Source organism: Typopeltis vanoorti, chromosome 8 (assembly GCF_054136105.1).
Source record: "Typopeltis vanoorti isolate ZY-2024b chromosome 8, IOZ_Tvanoo_1.0, whole genome shotgun sequence".
In the NCBI taxonomy this organism is placed as follows: Eukaryota; Metazoa; Arthropoda; class Arachnida; order Uropygi; family Thelyphonidae; genus Typopeltis; species Typopeltis vanoorti.
Window position 1 is genome coordinate 71,993,485 of NC_143556.1, and position 13,934 is coordinate 72,007,418.

Sequence of the window (13,934 nt, forward strand, 5' to 3'; positions counted from 1 at the left end):
CCTCCCCTCTTTTTTTTAGGTTATTTTATATGGAAAGGAAAAATATAAACAGATAGGCAGGATTACTATGGGAATCCTCTTTCTGTCCCATTAGGCAGTTTTTGTATGGAATTTCCAGAAAACATTCAACACACCACACAAACAGACATGCTATGGCCTAGTCACATTAGATACATTTTTAGTATGTTTAAACAGAAATCATCCAAAAAAAAAAAAACACTTTGTCATAGAAAAAGAAGCTAACAACTTTCTCTCCTCCTTTCTAGACATACTAGTGACAACTACTAAATGATTCATTACACTTCTCTTCTATTCCTTATCTAAGCATCTTCTCACACACGTGAGAAGATGCTTAGATAAGGAATAACACTACTACCTTTCAAACATTACGACATCCTTAAAATACTTGCATACAGAGCTCGGGCTATTTGTTCAAATGACAGTCCTTGAAGCTGTACCTTTTGTAACACTTTTTTTTTTTTTTTTAAGCTAGGAACTACAAGCCCCCTTTCCATAAAATAAACTAAATATCACATGCCCCCACCATCTCTTCTACAGTCAATACACCAGATCACTACAAAACAATTCTCATCCCTTATTGTCCAAGGTATATCTAAAAAAAGGCAGGTAACATTCTTTGCAAACATAATCTACAAACCATCTAACTAGCTACTTTCATCCATTCTCCTAAGGATCAACTTCATCCTCTTGCATGTCTTTGTTGAAGAGGCCTGTTTTCCCCTCTCACTGATCAAGCTTGAAAATGAAAAATATCTAATACATGTCACTGTATTTTTGCTTAATTGTTCTTAAAAAGATTTGATGCAAATTTTTTCCCCCTAAATTATATATTCCATTTAATTTTACTTTCTAAAAATTTCACCACAGTCATGTTTCATTTGCTTGAATGAATCATTATATGGTGTTGTAATTTAAAAAGTTAAATTCTGTACTCATGCATCACTTTAGTTGCTCTTTCAATAAACAGTAAGATATTGCTTGTGCCATCATGAATTTTGCTGAAAGTTTTATATGAATTTTCATAATTTCTTTCTTCCTTTCTTTCCAGAATGTGCTGATATCAAAGTAGCAGGCTACCTTAATTTAGCAGCAGATTTTACTCATAATTTTACAGATGGATTAGCTATAGGTGCTTCCTATTTGGCTGGGAGGAGTATTGGAATTATAACAACAGCAACAATTCTTCTTCATGAAGTTCCACATGAAATAGGAGACTTTGCAATTCTTATTCAATCTGGCTGTAGTAAATATAAAGTGTGTGCTTATAACTTTTTATTTGATGAATTTTAGTAATATTGGTTTTCTCTGAATATTTTTTTTTCAGATATATTGAAAAGAATGTAAAAATAAATTGTCTGGGAATTTTTTAATACATTAATAAAAATATTGGCAGTGATTTCAAAGTATTAATTTTGAAATCGCCACTTTTTGAAATAAAATTTAGCAATTGTAAGTTTAATATGAATCCCACTCATGAAAAGTTGTAAACTTATGGTTATGTGATCCAAAACTCTGCTCTATATACCAAATGTGAAACTTTTTCAAGCATTCATTAAGCAGGGTTATTGAAGAATATCCATCATTATCATTCTCACCAGTATCTTCATCTCATACATCTTAAAAACTAAACAAAAAATGTGGCGCTTCCATAGTTCAGTTGATTTAGACAAGCTCTTTGAGTGGAGAGTTACAGGTTCGAATCTTATCTGTGACATGAGGAACTGTTATTGGTTGTTTTCAATAAAATTGTGAGTCAGCAGGTGATATGTTTTTTTTTTTTTTTTGCTTTGTGAAAGGTTAGTCATGCCTTTAGTAATTTACTAACTTTTTACAGCTGAGTTGAATAAATAAATGACTATATATGATGATTTTGCTGAATTTTGCAAAGGTTTGAGAATACCAAACTCTATTATGCAAATTAGAACAAACGGAATGGATATGACACTGGTTAAGTGGATAAGAGGGAATCTGCTGGACAGATATCAAAAAGTGGTATATGGAGGGGCAGAATCGAGGCAAAAACAGGTGACTAGTGGCCATAAGGTTCTCTGGGACCATTGCTGTTTAATTTGTACATAAATGATATAGAAAATAGCCTAGCCTGAAAGGAAATATTCAGTTGTTTGCTGATTATGCGAAATTAGGTAGAATAATAGTTAATCAAGGCAATGTGGAGCACTTGCAGGATGATTTAAAAAGGTTGTCAGTATGGGCAAAAGTTAATGGGTAATGTAAAGTTACGCATTTTGGGATAAATGGATTACAAGCCATGTATCACATTGATGGCACTGTACTCTAGCAAATAGATGAAACTAGAGATTTAGGGATAGTGGTAAACAGAGTTAAAGTTTAGAGGTAGCTAAGGTAGCCCATAAGATTACTTGGCTATTTAAGAACACATTAACAAGTAGAGATAATGAAGTTGTCATTCCTCTTTATAAGGCCTTGATTTGGATTACTGTACTCAAGTCTGGTCCGCTGGGTTTCCTGGTGATGAAGTCTTGGAGAGGATTCAGAGGCAAATTACAAAGATGGTGAGTGGACTGTGGAATATTCCCTATGAGGATAGATTGAAGATGTGTGGATTGCAGAAGCTGGTTGATAGGAGAAAAAAAGGGATATGATAAACATTTATCCTTAAAATCCTTTAAGGAACTTAAATGCAGGGAAAATGTTTCAGCACTTGGGAGGGACCAGAACAAGCGGTCATCCTTGGAAGTTGAATAAAGGTGTGGTCAGTAGGGATGTGAGGACTAGATTTTTTGCTTGGAGAGTGGTAAATGAGTTGCCAAAGTCAGTTGAGTGCTTTGTCTGTTAATGGGTTCAAAGAAAGCTATGATAGATTGTGTGCATAGATTGGGTCTCCCATGATGAGTCTTTGGACTCCATGGAGGTGCTCGTATAATAATTTAGCTTTCTATTCCTGCTATAGTTTTAATAACTGATAATATATAGCTTTTTTTTAATGTTAATAAATTTTTCAGCTTAGTCATATCCTTTTCTTTAGTTTTATACAGGATCCGCATTCATTTCAGTTAAATTATGGAGACTATCTAACCGTAGGGAGACTCCTGTGTTACAAATAATTACTTTAATTTCCCAACATTTTGACCTTCGTTTTAAGTCATCTGGAGTATAAACACACGCACGTGTGTGTATGTGTATATATATGAGGGACGTCCAGAAAGTAAGTTCCGATGGTCTGTCAGAGAAACAAAAATATACTTACAAAAAAAACTTTATTGGAAATTAAAGTAGACATCTTTCACTACTTTACTACATAATTTCCACCATTGTTCAGGGACTTATCATAATGGGGCACCAAGAGTTGTATACCTTCATCGTAGAAGGTTGCCGCCTGTGACGCAAATCACGTATTGACTGCTTCTTTGACCTTGTCATCATCTTGAAACCGCTGGCCACCAATGAAAGATTTCAGATGTTTGAACAGGTGCAATTCACTTGGTGTGAGGTCAGGACTATATGGGAGATGACGGAATTGTTCCCAGCCAAAGGTGGCGAGAAGTTGTTAAGCCAGCTGTGTGGGCGGGTGTTATCATGAATCAAAACAGTGCCCCTGGTAAGCATGCCACGTCATTTATTCTGGATCGCATGATGCAATTTCTTAAGGGTTTGGCAGTGCCAAACCCTTAAGAACCCTCAAGGCTCCACAATCATGTTGATTGTGGAGCCTTAATCCAAGAAGTCTACCAAAATTCCTTGTCTGTCCCAAAACACAGTGCACATGATTTTCCAAGTGGAAACCATTGTCTTCAATTTTGTCTTGACTGGTGATGGGGTGTGCCTCCACTCCATGGACTGTTGTTTGGATTCAGGGTGCGACACCCAAGCCCCGGCGGGCAATTTGATTTTCTTAGGCATTATAAAAATAAAAAGCGTACTCAACTGCGAAAATGTCTGGAAATGGCACTGCCTTGCTAACGAATCAACAAACTCGGCATGCATGCGCACCATTGCGATCAAGCGCTGCAGTGAAAATATTTAAAAATGGAACTTATGTTGCGCATGTCCCTTGTATATAAAAAAACTACTTCAAAGCTATGTTCTATTTATGATCATCAGAGAACAAATTCACATAGATAGTTTTAATACAGCAAAAGTAGTGGCATAACCCATAATTTAACTTGAGTGTTGTTATATTAGAGTTAAGATCCTTGATTATTTACAGTCCTAATTATAGACCTCTTAGATTAAGAGGTTATGCAGGTAGAATATGTACCATTCATATTGTACCAGGACTGTACAATGTTAGTTATGAGGATCAGCTGAGGGAATATGGACTGCAGAGTTTGGTAGATAGAAGAGGGAGAGGTGATATCATTGAGACTTTCAAACTGTTGAAAGGTGGTTACAGGGTTGACACTGGGGATATCTTTCACTTGGTTGAACAGCGGGAAGGAGTGATGACAAGGAGCCATCCCTGGAATTTATGAAAGGCGGCTGTGAGCAAGAGGGTGAGGAATGATTTCTTTGCATGGAGGATGATTGAGCCTTGGAATGCATTGCCTGATGGAGCGGTGAGAGCGAGAATGGCCATTGAGCTCAAGGAGTGGTATGATAGACTTTTGTTTCCTAGGAAGGACCTCCCGCGATGAGTCTTTTGACTTCATGGAAGCCTGAATAATAATAATAATCTTGGGATTTCTAGACCATCATTATTGTTATGATTAGGATGGTTGATGAGAATTTCACAGGTCTCCTTAAATTTATGCGTTTTGGTAATGCCAAATTAAGTTTAAGGGAGATAGTAAATCCCATATTATTATACAGCCGGGTACGAAACTCAGCTCAGATCGAAATCCAAGAGTTTCATGCCGAAGAGCTATCGGCGAGTCACAGCGGGTGCCTTTTTAGTCAATTCTACGTTGAGTATTCAGGGCATGATCAGAAAGGTCAGATTTACCATAGTTGTTAAATTTAATGTGCTGTTTATGTTCCTTTCCCGTTTCACCTATATAGGACAAATTACAGGTGCAACGAATATGGTATACTCCAGGGTGGGCCAGCAGAGGAAGTGGATTCTTGGATGAATTGAATAAATTCTTTCATTTTATAGAAGGTTTAAAGGTGGCATTAAGGTTGTATTTCTGTAGTACAGTCATATTCCGACTTACGCGAATCCGGAGTTACGCGGTTTCTTATGTACGCGTATTCCCGTCCCACTTCACACCTCACCACTAGTCGTATCTTTCCGGCGCCGGCTGCATTCGGCAGTGTCGCACATGCTGTGAACAAGCACTGACGTGTTTCATGTGGTCTCCATTCATACACGATTTTTATAATCTACAACCTTGCGATTGTTTAATGTTATGTTCTTGATAAAAATTTTATCACATAAAAAATAATAAAGTCGTCCAAAAGAAGCAAGTCCGATTCTTCTACTGCTAGCAAGAAAAGAAAAACATTGACTTTGGAAACAAAACTCAGCATTATGAAGGCAGAATGAAAATTTGTGAGCTAGCAAAGAAGTTCGATCTACAGGAATCCACAGTAAGAACAATCATAAAAGAAAGGTTTACAGATTTTGGAGGACATAGATTCTAACGAGGAATGAATTGTAGCCACAAGACAAGGAATAAAAAAAATCATTAGCTTGCTATGAAGAAATTTTGCATGACAAGAAAAAGACATTATGCCATCAGACAAATCTATTAGATTTTATGAAACCATCGACATCGAAATAACTTTCCTTTTTTATGTACCAAAAACGACAATTATGATTATATTTCTTAAAAAATATCGCTGTTTTTGTAAACCTTTGGTCTCAATTGTATGTTTGTATATATAAATTACATGCAAAATTATACCTAGAGTTTTACGCAAATTCGACTTGCGCACTTTTTGTTGGTCCCACCTACCGCGTAACTTCTGGGTATGACTGTATTCTGTTTATTTTGTCTGATATTCCTTTAATGTATGAAATGACAGTTTATTGTAATTTAGTTTATTTTTAAGTGGAGTCTTGTGAAGAATTTTGTTGATAGCAGTTTTGCTGTAGCAATTTTCAGGATGGTATTGCCGATTCCATTTTAATTAATGTTTAAGTACTTGTTCACTGGAGCAAATCTTCAAATCGTATTTATGCCATATTGAAAGAAGCATAAGATTACTCCCAGCCACCATAGCTGATAAAATATTATTAGAAACTTAACTTCGAACATTTTAAATAATACTAAAACAATAACTAGCAACCTAACCAAATCAGAATTGGCAGCTGCGAAATCTTTAAAGGCAAATCAGGACATCATAATCACTAGAGCTGATAAAGGCAGTGTCACAATTATTTTAAACTAAAACATACCTGGAAAAAATTAATAAATTTGTCTCAGACAACAGTACCTATCAACCTGTGAACTGTAGCCCAACCAATTGGATTAAAAAGAAAACAGAACTACTACTTAAATCAGTCATATTCTGGCCCACAGATACAGTTAAACTACTTCCACACTACACTCATTCCAAGAATTTATGATTTGCCCAAGATTCACAAGCAAAATATACCACTTTGGCTGATAGTTGAAGGTATCGACAGCCCTAATTATCATCTAGCCAAGAAACTAGCATCAACATTCAAGGAGTTGGTAGATCATTCCCTCTCCTATATTAAAAGCACACAACACTTTGTAAGCAAAATTAAAGACATCACACTAGAAAAATGTGATTTAATAGTCAGTTTTAATATCTTTCCTTTTATTATGATTGAATGTCTCAATCAGTGAAATTCTTCTTTTACAGAACAAATTCCTGCCCAATATCACAATGCTCTTTGACCAGTTGTTTGTGTGATAAAATACTTTTTACCTGCAAAAAGAAGGCACAGCTATGTGCTCACTGCTATTCCCCAATTGCTAACTTTTATATGGAAGCTTTTCAGCAACATGTTCTAGATTCCTATACCTTAAAACTCAGTCTGGCTTAGATAATGAAAACATCAGATAATGATGTTTTCATTATCTGATCCCATGTCTTCCAGACATTTAGACACTTTCCTCAGCCACCTAAACAAACATCAATGCATACTGTTTTAAATGTAATATAGGTTGTCTTTGTGTGTGTGTGTACTCCAGATGACCTTAAATATGAAGGTCGAAACATCAGGAAATTAAAGTAATTATTCCTAACACAGTTGTAGTGTTCATAATTTTACTGAGATGAAAACTTAGTTATATGTTATGCACAATCAACTTGTCTGTGGGTGATACAATCTATTCTTCTGAATTTTTTTTTATGGATATCCCAGAAATTTGCTGTGATTTAGATTAAAAAAATTCACAGGCCATGAAACAGTGCCATTTTTTTCTCTATGAATCTTTGTCTTGGTTTAAGCTTTAACTGGCACATTACTTGTTTTCCTTTTGACAAAGATAATGCTTTTTACACCTTGTTATATGAAATAGGCATTGTTTGTATTTCTCTCTGTAAGGCGAAATTGCACTGTTATGTTGTTCCAATCCACAAAAGGTTATTTACAAACATGTACTACAATTTGTACCATGAATGAGCTAAATATTTTTTTAAATTTTTTTTTTTTTTGTAAATTTTTATATATATATATTTTTTATTTATTTTTACATAGTTGGAAACCCTTCTCTGGACACCAAACATGGTAATTTTTTCAAACAAGCCATTTCAGGCCTTGAGTAAGTGGGGTGGTGGTCTCACACTGGGCAATGAAATCCATTTCCCACCTAAAGATAATTGCAAACATCCGTGTCCATGGTGGGATTCAAACTTGCAGCAGGTATGCTAACTACTCAGCCAACCTAGCCAACCACTTGTATAATTTTTTAAATTTCAGTATTCACACTTCGCATTGTTTAACTCTTTGAATAAGAGATATGTTTTCATGCAAAACTAGTTTGCAGCTTTTTTTTCCCCCCTATAGTGAAATTCATATTTGAAGTACATCTAGCTTCTCTTAAAAAAAAAAAAAAAAAAGATGGTGGGTTTTTGAGTGTGAGCTATCACAATAGGTTTGTGTTTGGATGGTGATAGAATGCATGATGTGACGTCAAGGATTGTTTTAGCAGATATAGATAGTTAATGGTTCATTTCCCTGAGAGTGATAGGAATTGTATAATGGGAAGGGTATTTGATCTTCAGCATACTTATTAAAATGAGTGATAAATTTGCTGGCTAGGGTTGAGATTGGGAATGCAATGACAGGGAAACTAGAGCTGATAGGATAGGGAGGATTAAGGTGAGGTGTATGTAGATGCCAATAAGGCAAATCGGTGGATGGAAAAAGTTGGATTTAGTTCATGATGTAGAAAATCTGAATGGGATGACCAGTACAAAGTGTTGAAGTAGTTGTGGAACTAGGTGTAAATTCTAGTGATGAATTATAATTTATCATTAGATAAATTATAATTTTTATAATATAATTTATATTTAATAATCCATGCAGATTATTAAATAATATTATATTATATAAAATAGTCTGCGCAGTTAGCCTAGTGGCTGTGCGATTTGCAACCATATGCCTGGGGAAGGAGTGTCCTAGGTTCGATTCCCATCGGTGACATGAGGAACTGAAGGATCTTCCTCAGCCATAGTCAAGTTAGCCGGTCTTGGGCATGGACAATAGGGTTTTTTCCTCAGTTTATCCTGGGATTTTTCATCCTTCAAAGCAGGCAAACCAGCCTTGAACTCAACACTACAGGACATATGATACACCAGGGCGTAGGGCTGACCACCTTATCCTGTGAACAGTTGTAGGTCTGATGATTAATAAACCCTCGACACCGCAAAGTAAAAGAGGGTAAAAAGAGAAATGAGAATATAATTTATTAATTATAAATATTTTCAGGTATCTTGTAAATATCTGAATGAATCAGATATGTTTACACTACATATTCAGATTTTATCCCATACAACCTTTGCATTGGTTAATTGGGTTATAGATGACATAAACCAAAGCAAATCATTTTTTTCTGAGTTATGTGATCTGGCTTGTATATCTGAAAGTCAGTAAGGTAGTCAGTGCTGATATCTGCAGAAAATATTCCATGCTTTATTTTGATCTTTTCTTGTTGCTGTGCATTTAGGATTCTGCCATGGTTTAGGGAAAATTTTTTTCTTATTATAATTATAACTGCTTATATTATACTCTGCCATGTAATGCATTGCTCCATTGATAGATGATTCTGTAATAATCAACTCCTCAAATTTTATGAGGTGTGTAGGTTTCCAGTCAGTGCATCTGTGGTAGAATATTTGATTCCCTATGTAAAAGTTAAATAATATCTTTTTTTTTTTTTTTATCACACCCAACTGATTATCCTTTACTTACCAGTTGAATATTGGGATAAGGGATGGAGACAAGATGAGCTCCATCAACTCAGAATATATGACTGTTCTTTATGGTAGATGCTATATCCACTATTTAGGAGAGAAAGGTTATTTATCATGGGTATTCAACAACCCATGATTCCTATTATTGGTTTCTGTTTTGCAATTCCACAGAATATAGACAGTTTAAATTCACTAGAAGAACATGGAATGACAATTTCAGAATAAGTTCATTGAATAAGTAAACTGGCAAATGTCAGTTCTAGGTATTATAGATGGAGTGTTATAAGAATCATACTCCATCTATAACAAGAATAGAACTGAGAAGCAGATGGCAACTACCTCTAGTGTATGTTCTAAGTGGCTTGCTGAAAGAATATGGTTGTACACAAAGACCAGTGAATTCCTTATGGGTAGGTGCTGTTCTTATTGTAAGATGTCTCCAGGCAGGCAAAAGCAAACTGGATGTTGTTCTGGCAGAAGGATTTGATGTCATTAGTATGTCTGACAGAAATCCATGACAATTTCATTGAAGGAATAGTCATTTTGACTGAGTGGTTCTGCTCTAGCTTCTAATAGTTTGAGGGTTTATTTTTATCACTTAGATTTTTTTTTTTTTTTTCATTTGATCTGAGGAAGGATGGATGGATAGTATCTATCTTCTCAGTGAAGATAGTCAAGATGCACTCTGAATCTGTTCAGGACACTGGGTGCGTGCACACTAATTTTGATTCCCTGTAGGTGTGTGCAGTGATATTTGGGTGTTACTGCCATTTCTTATGTGACATTTGGGAATTATTTTAGAAATATGCAACATATTTCAAGTTGTCTTTAGGACATTCCAATGAAAATCTTAAAATATTGTCAAGTGCTTTGCTCTTCTCCTTTTGAATTCTTTCTCTTTTTTTTTTCTGGTATGCTTGAGGGCATAAATTAAATCACTTATAATCCATAATTTTTTTTTTTTTTTTTTTTTCGTTAAAAGAGCAGTCATTAAAATGTCTTTTCTGGCTATATCAGGCATAATCAACAGAAGTAATGGATCTCAAACTTATTAGTGCTGCTCTGAACAACAGACAGCAGCACCAAACAGAGGATTTCCATTATGCTCAATAAAACCTAATCCTACTATGTCTGGATATCGATTATCATATTTAAATATTAAACTCAACCTGCATAGCTAGGCAGAGACCTCCATATATTCCATAAGAAATGTAAGACAGCTGACTACCAACTCTAATTTTCACCATCCTGTGGTGTACTCCATTATGCAAAATATTCATTTGGATATTGAAAAAAAATTGACAGATCGTTTTGTTACTTTGGTAATAAAACTATTTTGTATTGGCATGGCTAGCATGAAAGTGAAAAGGTACCTTATTGGAACACCTTGAACTTTGCTATTGTGTTTAATAACATGGCCCTAATAAGTAAACTGCTTTTTTGTGGACAATTAAGCATAAAGCTTGTCTTCATTTCTATCAGAATGAATAAATGCAGGAATGCATTTACAGTGAAACTTCTTAGTTTTTCAAATTTACAAAATTATCCTATTTCCTTCTCCATAGTTTATTTGAATATTGGGGCAGTTTTCAGGAACATAAGTTTAATAGTCTTAAGAAATCGAGAGGTGGATAAAATATACATATATATAGCAGGGGTGGCCAACTGCGCTTCCTTTTGAAGCCAAAATGATTCCAGTAAGACTTAGAAGAGTTGCAGCCTTTGAGTCTTACTGCTCAATGTACTAGGTGAATGTAAACATATCACCCAGCCAGTGCAATGGTACGGGAGTGTGTATGTGTGCACACATAGTGAGGTAGATGGTGGGGAGGGGGAGGTGGAGATGCAGAAGCTATGCCTGCCCACCACAACATGCTAATTACACTTCCAGCGCTCATCTATCGGTATCATTCAACATATTGTGCGCAAGTTCATTGACAGTGCTTGTTATTGCTAATCTTTTTCAAGTGTTTAGAAATGTTGCATAAAAAAATGTAAATATGAAGAGGAACACAGAAGTTTTAGGCCAGAGTGGGAAGAGGAGTTTCTTTTTGTGAAACGACAAAATAAACTAGTGCAATTCAATGCTAGCAATATCATTATGACACCATCACAGTAATTTTAGCAAAGAATTTCCTCTTGGCTCTGAACTAAAGCGAACTAAACTTTCAACTTTGAAAGAACAACTTCATGGGCAGAGTAAATTGATGTCCATCTTTACTAAAGAGGCTGATGTTACTACCAAGGCTGGTTTTATTTTAGAGTTTGTTTATGCAAATAGTTCAATTCATCTCGAATTGAATCATTTGCAGGACACAAAGGATAAATTGTGTTTTAACTATACCCTTCACTAATTCCATTGTAGTTGATGAATAAAATTATGGATTTAGGATGTGTACAATAAAAGTGCCAATGGTGTTCAGTTTTGGTTTCAATCAGATTATTTTTATTGGTAAAATAATTTGAATAATCTTGCACTGGCTGGGTGAAATTTAATAAATGGTATTTAGGATCTCTATTGACACTTCTTGAATAACTTCAATTTTAGTTTTGAACAGCTATTTATAGTAGCAAAATAGAATTATAAGTTTAGATTGCATAAGCCAAAAAAGAGATTGACATTCATAAATGCATACATTTATGAATGCCAACCTCTTTTTGGTCATCCAATGAGTGTGTCGTAAACTTTTGACATATTTTTACCAAAATATACTACAATCTTGATAGATTCTTCTGAATAATTTATTTAGTGAATGGTGTACATATAGAAAGTGATGAGAATAAACAGGGAGAACTATTACATAAAACAGAATATTCATCATAGGTTAACAGGCAGATTCTTAATCCACAATAAAGCTTCAGGTTTAACATCAAAAAAGTCAATATAAGTTCCAGGATAAGAGAACAATGGACAGTCACTAACAATATGGTTAATGATTTGCACCACATTTGCCATAATATCAGTATGTAGAGACAGTCCATTTCCATTTGTGGAGCATCTGTTTGCATCTCCCATGTTCTCTCCTGTCCTGCAGTTGGACCCAGAATAGTGACGTGTAAGTTATAGATGTTCTAGTTTTGAGGAAAACTTGTGCCATAGTATCATAAATTATCCACACGTAAACACAAGAAGTATTATTTATTAAATATACTGCCAAATATTTCAGTTTGAAACTAACAAACTATCAGTGGCCTGAGCAACATTTTTTTTTAAAGGTAGAATGTAAACAATTGAACTATTCAAAATAGTACGAGCCATGTGATGTTAAATCACTAATAGCATTATGCCTCACTGAAGAAAAGATTAATCATAAAAGTGATAAAATAATTATATAATTCATATTATCATCCAAAAAAGAAGAAAAAAATAAATTTATAATATCATACTAAACAGATCATTAGATATGGTTTCTTAGGATCATCTATCTTTGTAAATATCATTATTGGCCTTAATTAAAAAAAAAAAAAGTTATTCAGATCAAACTTTCTCATATTTTTGACAAGTATAGACAGTCATTCCAATTGAAGTTAAGGTGATGAAGTAAGGGCTCAGCACTCTCTTGGAATAGATGTTTGAGTTTATACCGACATCTGTGTAGAAGGAGAGTTTTAGACCAGAGAATGTTGTGGTCTGCCTCTATTTCATGTTGTGCCAATCCAAACTTATCAGATTTGCTGTGAAGAATATAAGATTGATGTTCTTATATTGCTTTTTTTTTTTTATTGAATGTCCTGCTTGTCCAAAGGGAAAGCTAGCAGTTACATGGAACTTGTTATACACCAGGAAGAGACATAGTTGAGAGTTTGTCTTTAGATGATGGGAAATGCATGGATAATTTATTAATGGGAATATAAGTACCTACTAAATCATATTTCCTCAGAATTCTTGAAATAGGCTCTGAAATGCCAGAAATGTATGGGATTGAAACTTGACATATTGATTCTTTGTTATTTTGGTTGGGTTTGTAGGAGTCAAGAAGACGTGTAGTTCTTTTGGAGAAACCATTTAGTTTCATATACTGTTTGATAGTAGAGAGTTCTTCCTGTAACTGATGGGGAGTTGAACAGTTACTTAGCTCGTTGAATTAAACATTTCATGATTCCTGTCTTTTGAGAAGGATTATGTGCAGATTGTTGGAGAATGTATCGTCCAGTAAAAGCAAGTTTTCTATAAACTGATGTTGTAAAATTACCGGTCTTTATTATTCTCATCTGTTCACCATCAGGTAATTCAACAACATCAACATCAGTTTATTGAAAACTCGCTTTTACTGGATGATACATTTTCCAACAATCTGCACATCATCCTTCTCAAAAGACAGTATCTAAAGATAATCTAACTATTAGCATCATTATTCAACTCCTACTTAGACCAATGCAATTCACCTACATAGCTGACACACAGTGCACTACTTGCCTCTTGTGTTTTTTTTTTTTGTAAAAAGAAATTGAAAGCATCTTAAATAGCCTAGATGCAAAGTCTTTTGGTCCTGATCACATCTCCCCAGTTATTCAAAAGTTGTATAATCAGATGGCTAGCTTTTTCCATGGTTGATTTGTAATAGTGGATGGCAGACTCTTTTTTGAACTTAATGTAG

The 13,934-nt window shown here is 34.7% G+C and overlaps 1 protein-coding gene across 1 annotated transcript in view; it reads left to right on the forward strand.

The window, feature by feature from the left end:
- The window catches only part of Catsup (zinc transporter catecholamines up), a 40,785-nt gene that overhangs the window by 21,688 nt on the left and 5,163 nt on the right, over positions 1 to 13,934 (forward strand). Inside the window, exon 2 of the mRNA XM_090397282.1 lies at positions 1,070 to 1,275. Coding sequence (XP_090253408.1) covers positions 1,070 to 1,275 — 206 coding nt within the window. The remainder of the gene's footprint in view (positions 1 to 1,069; positions 1,276 to 13,934) is intronic.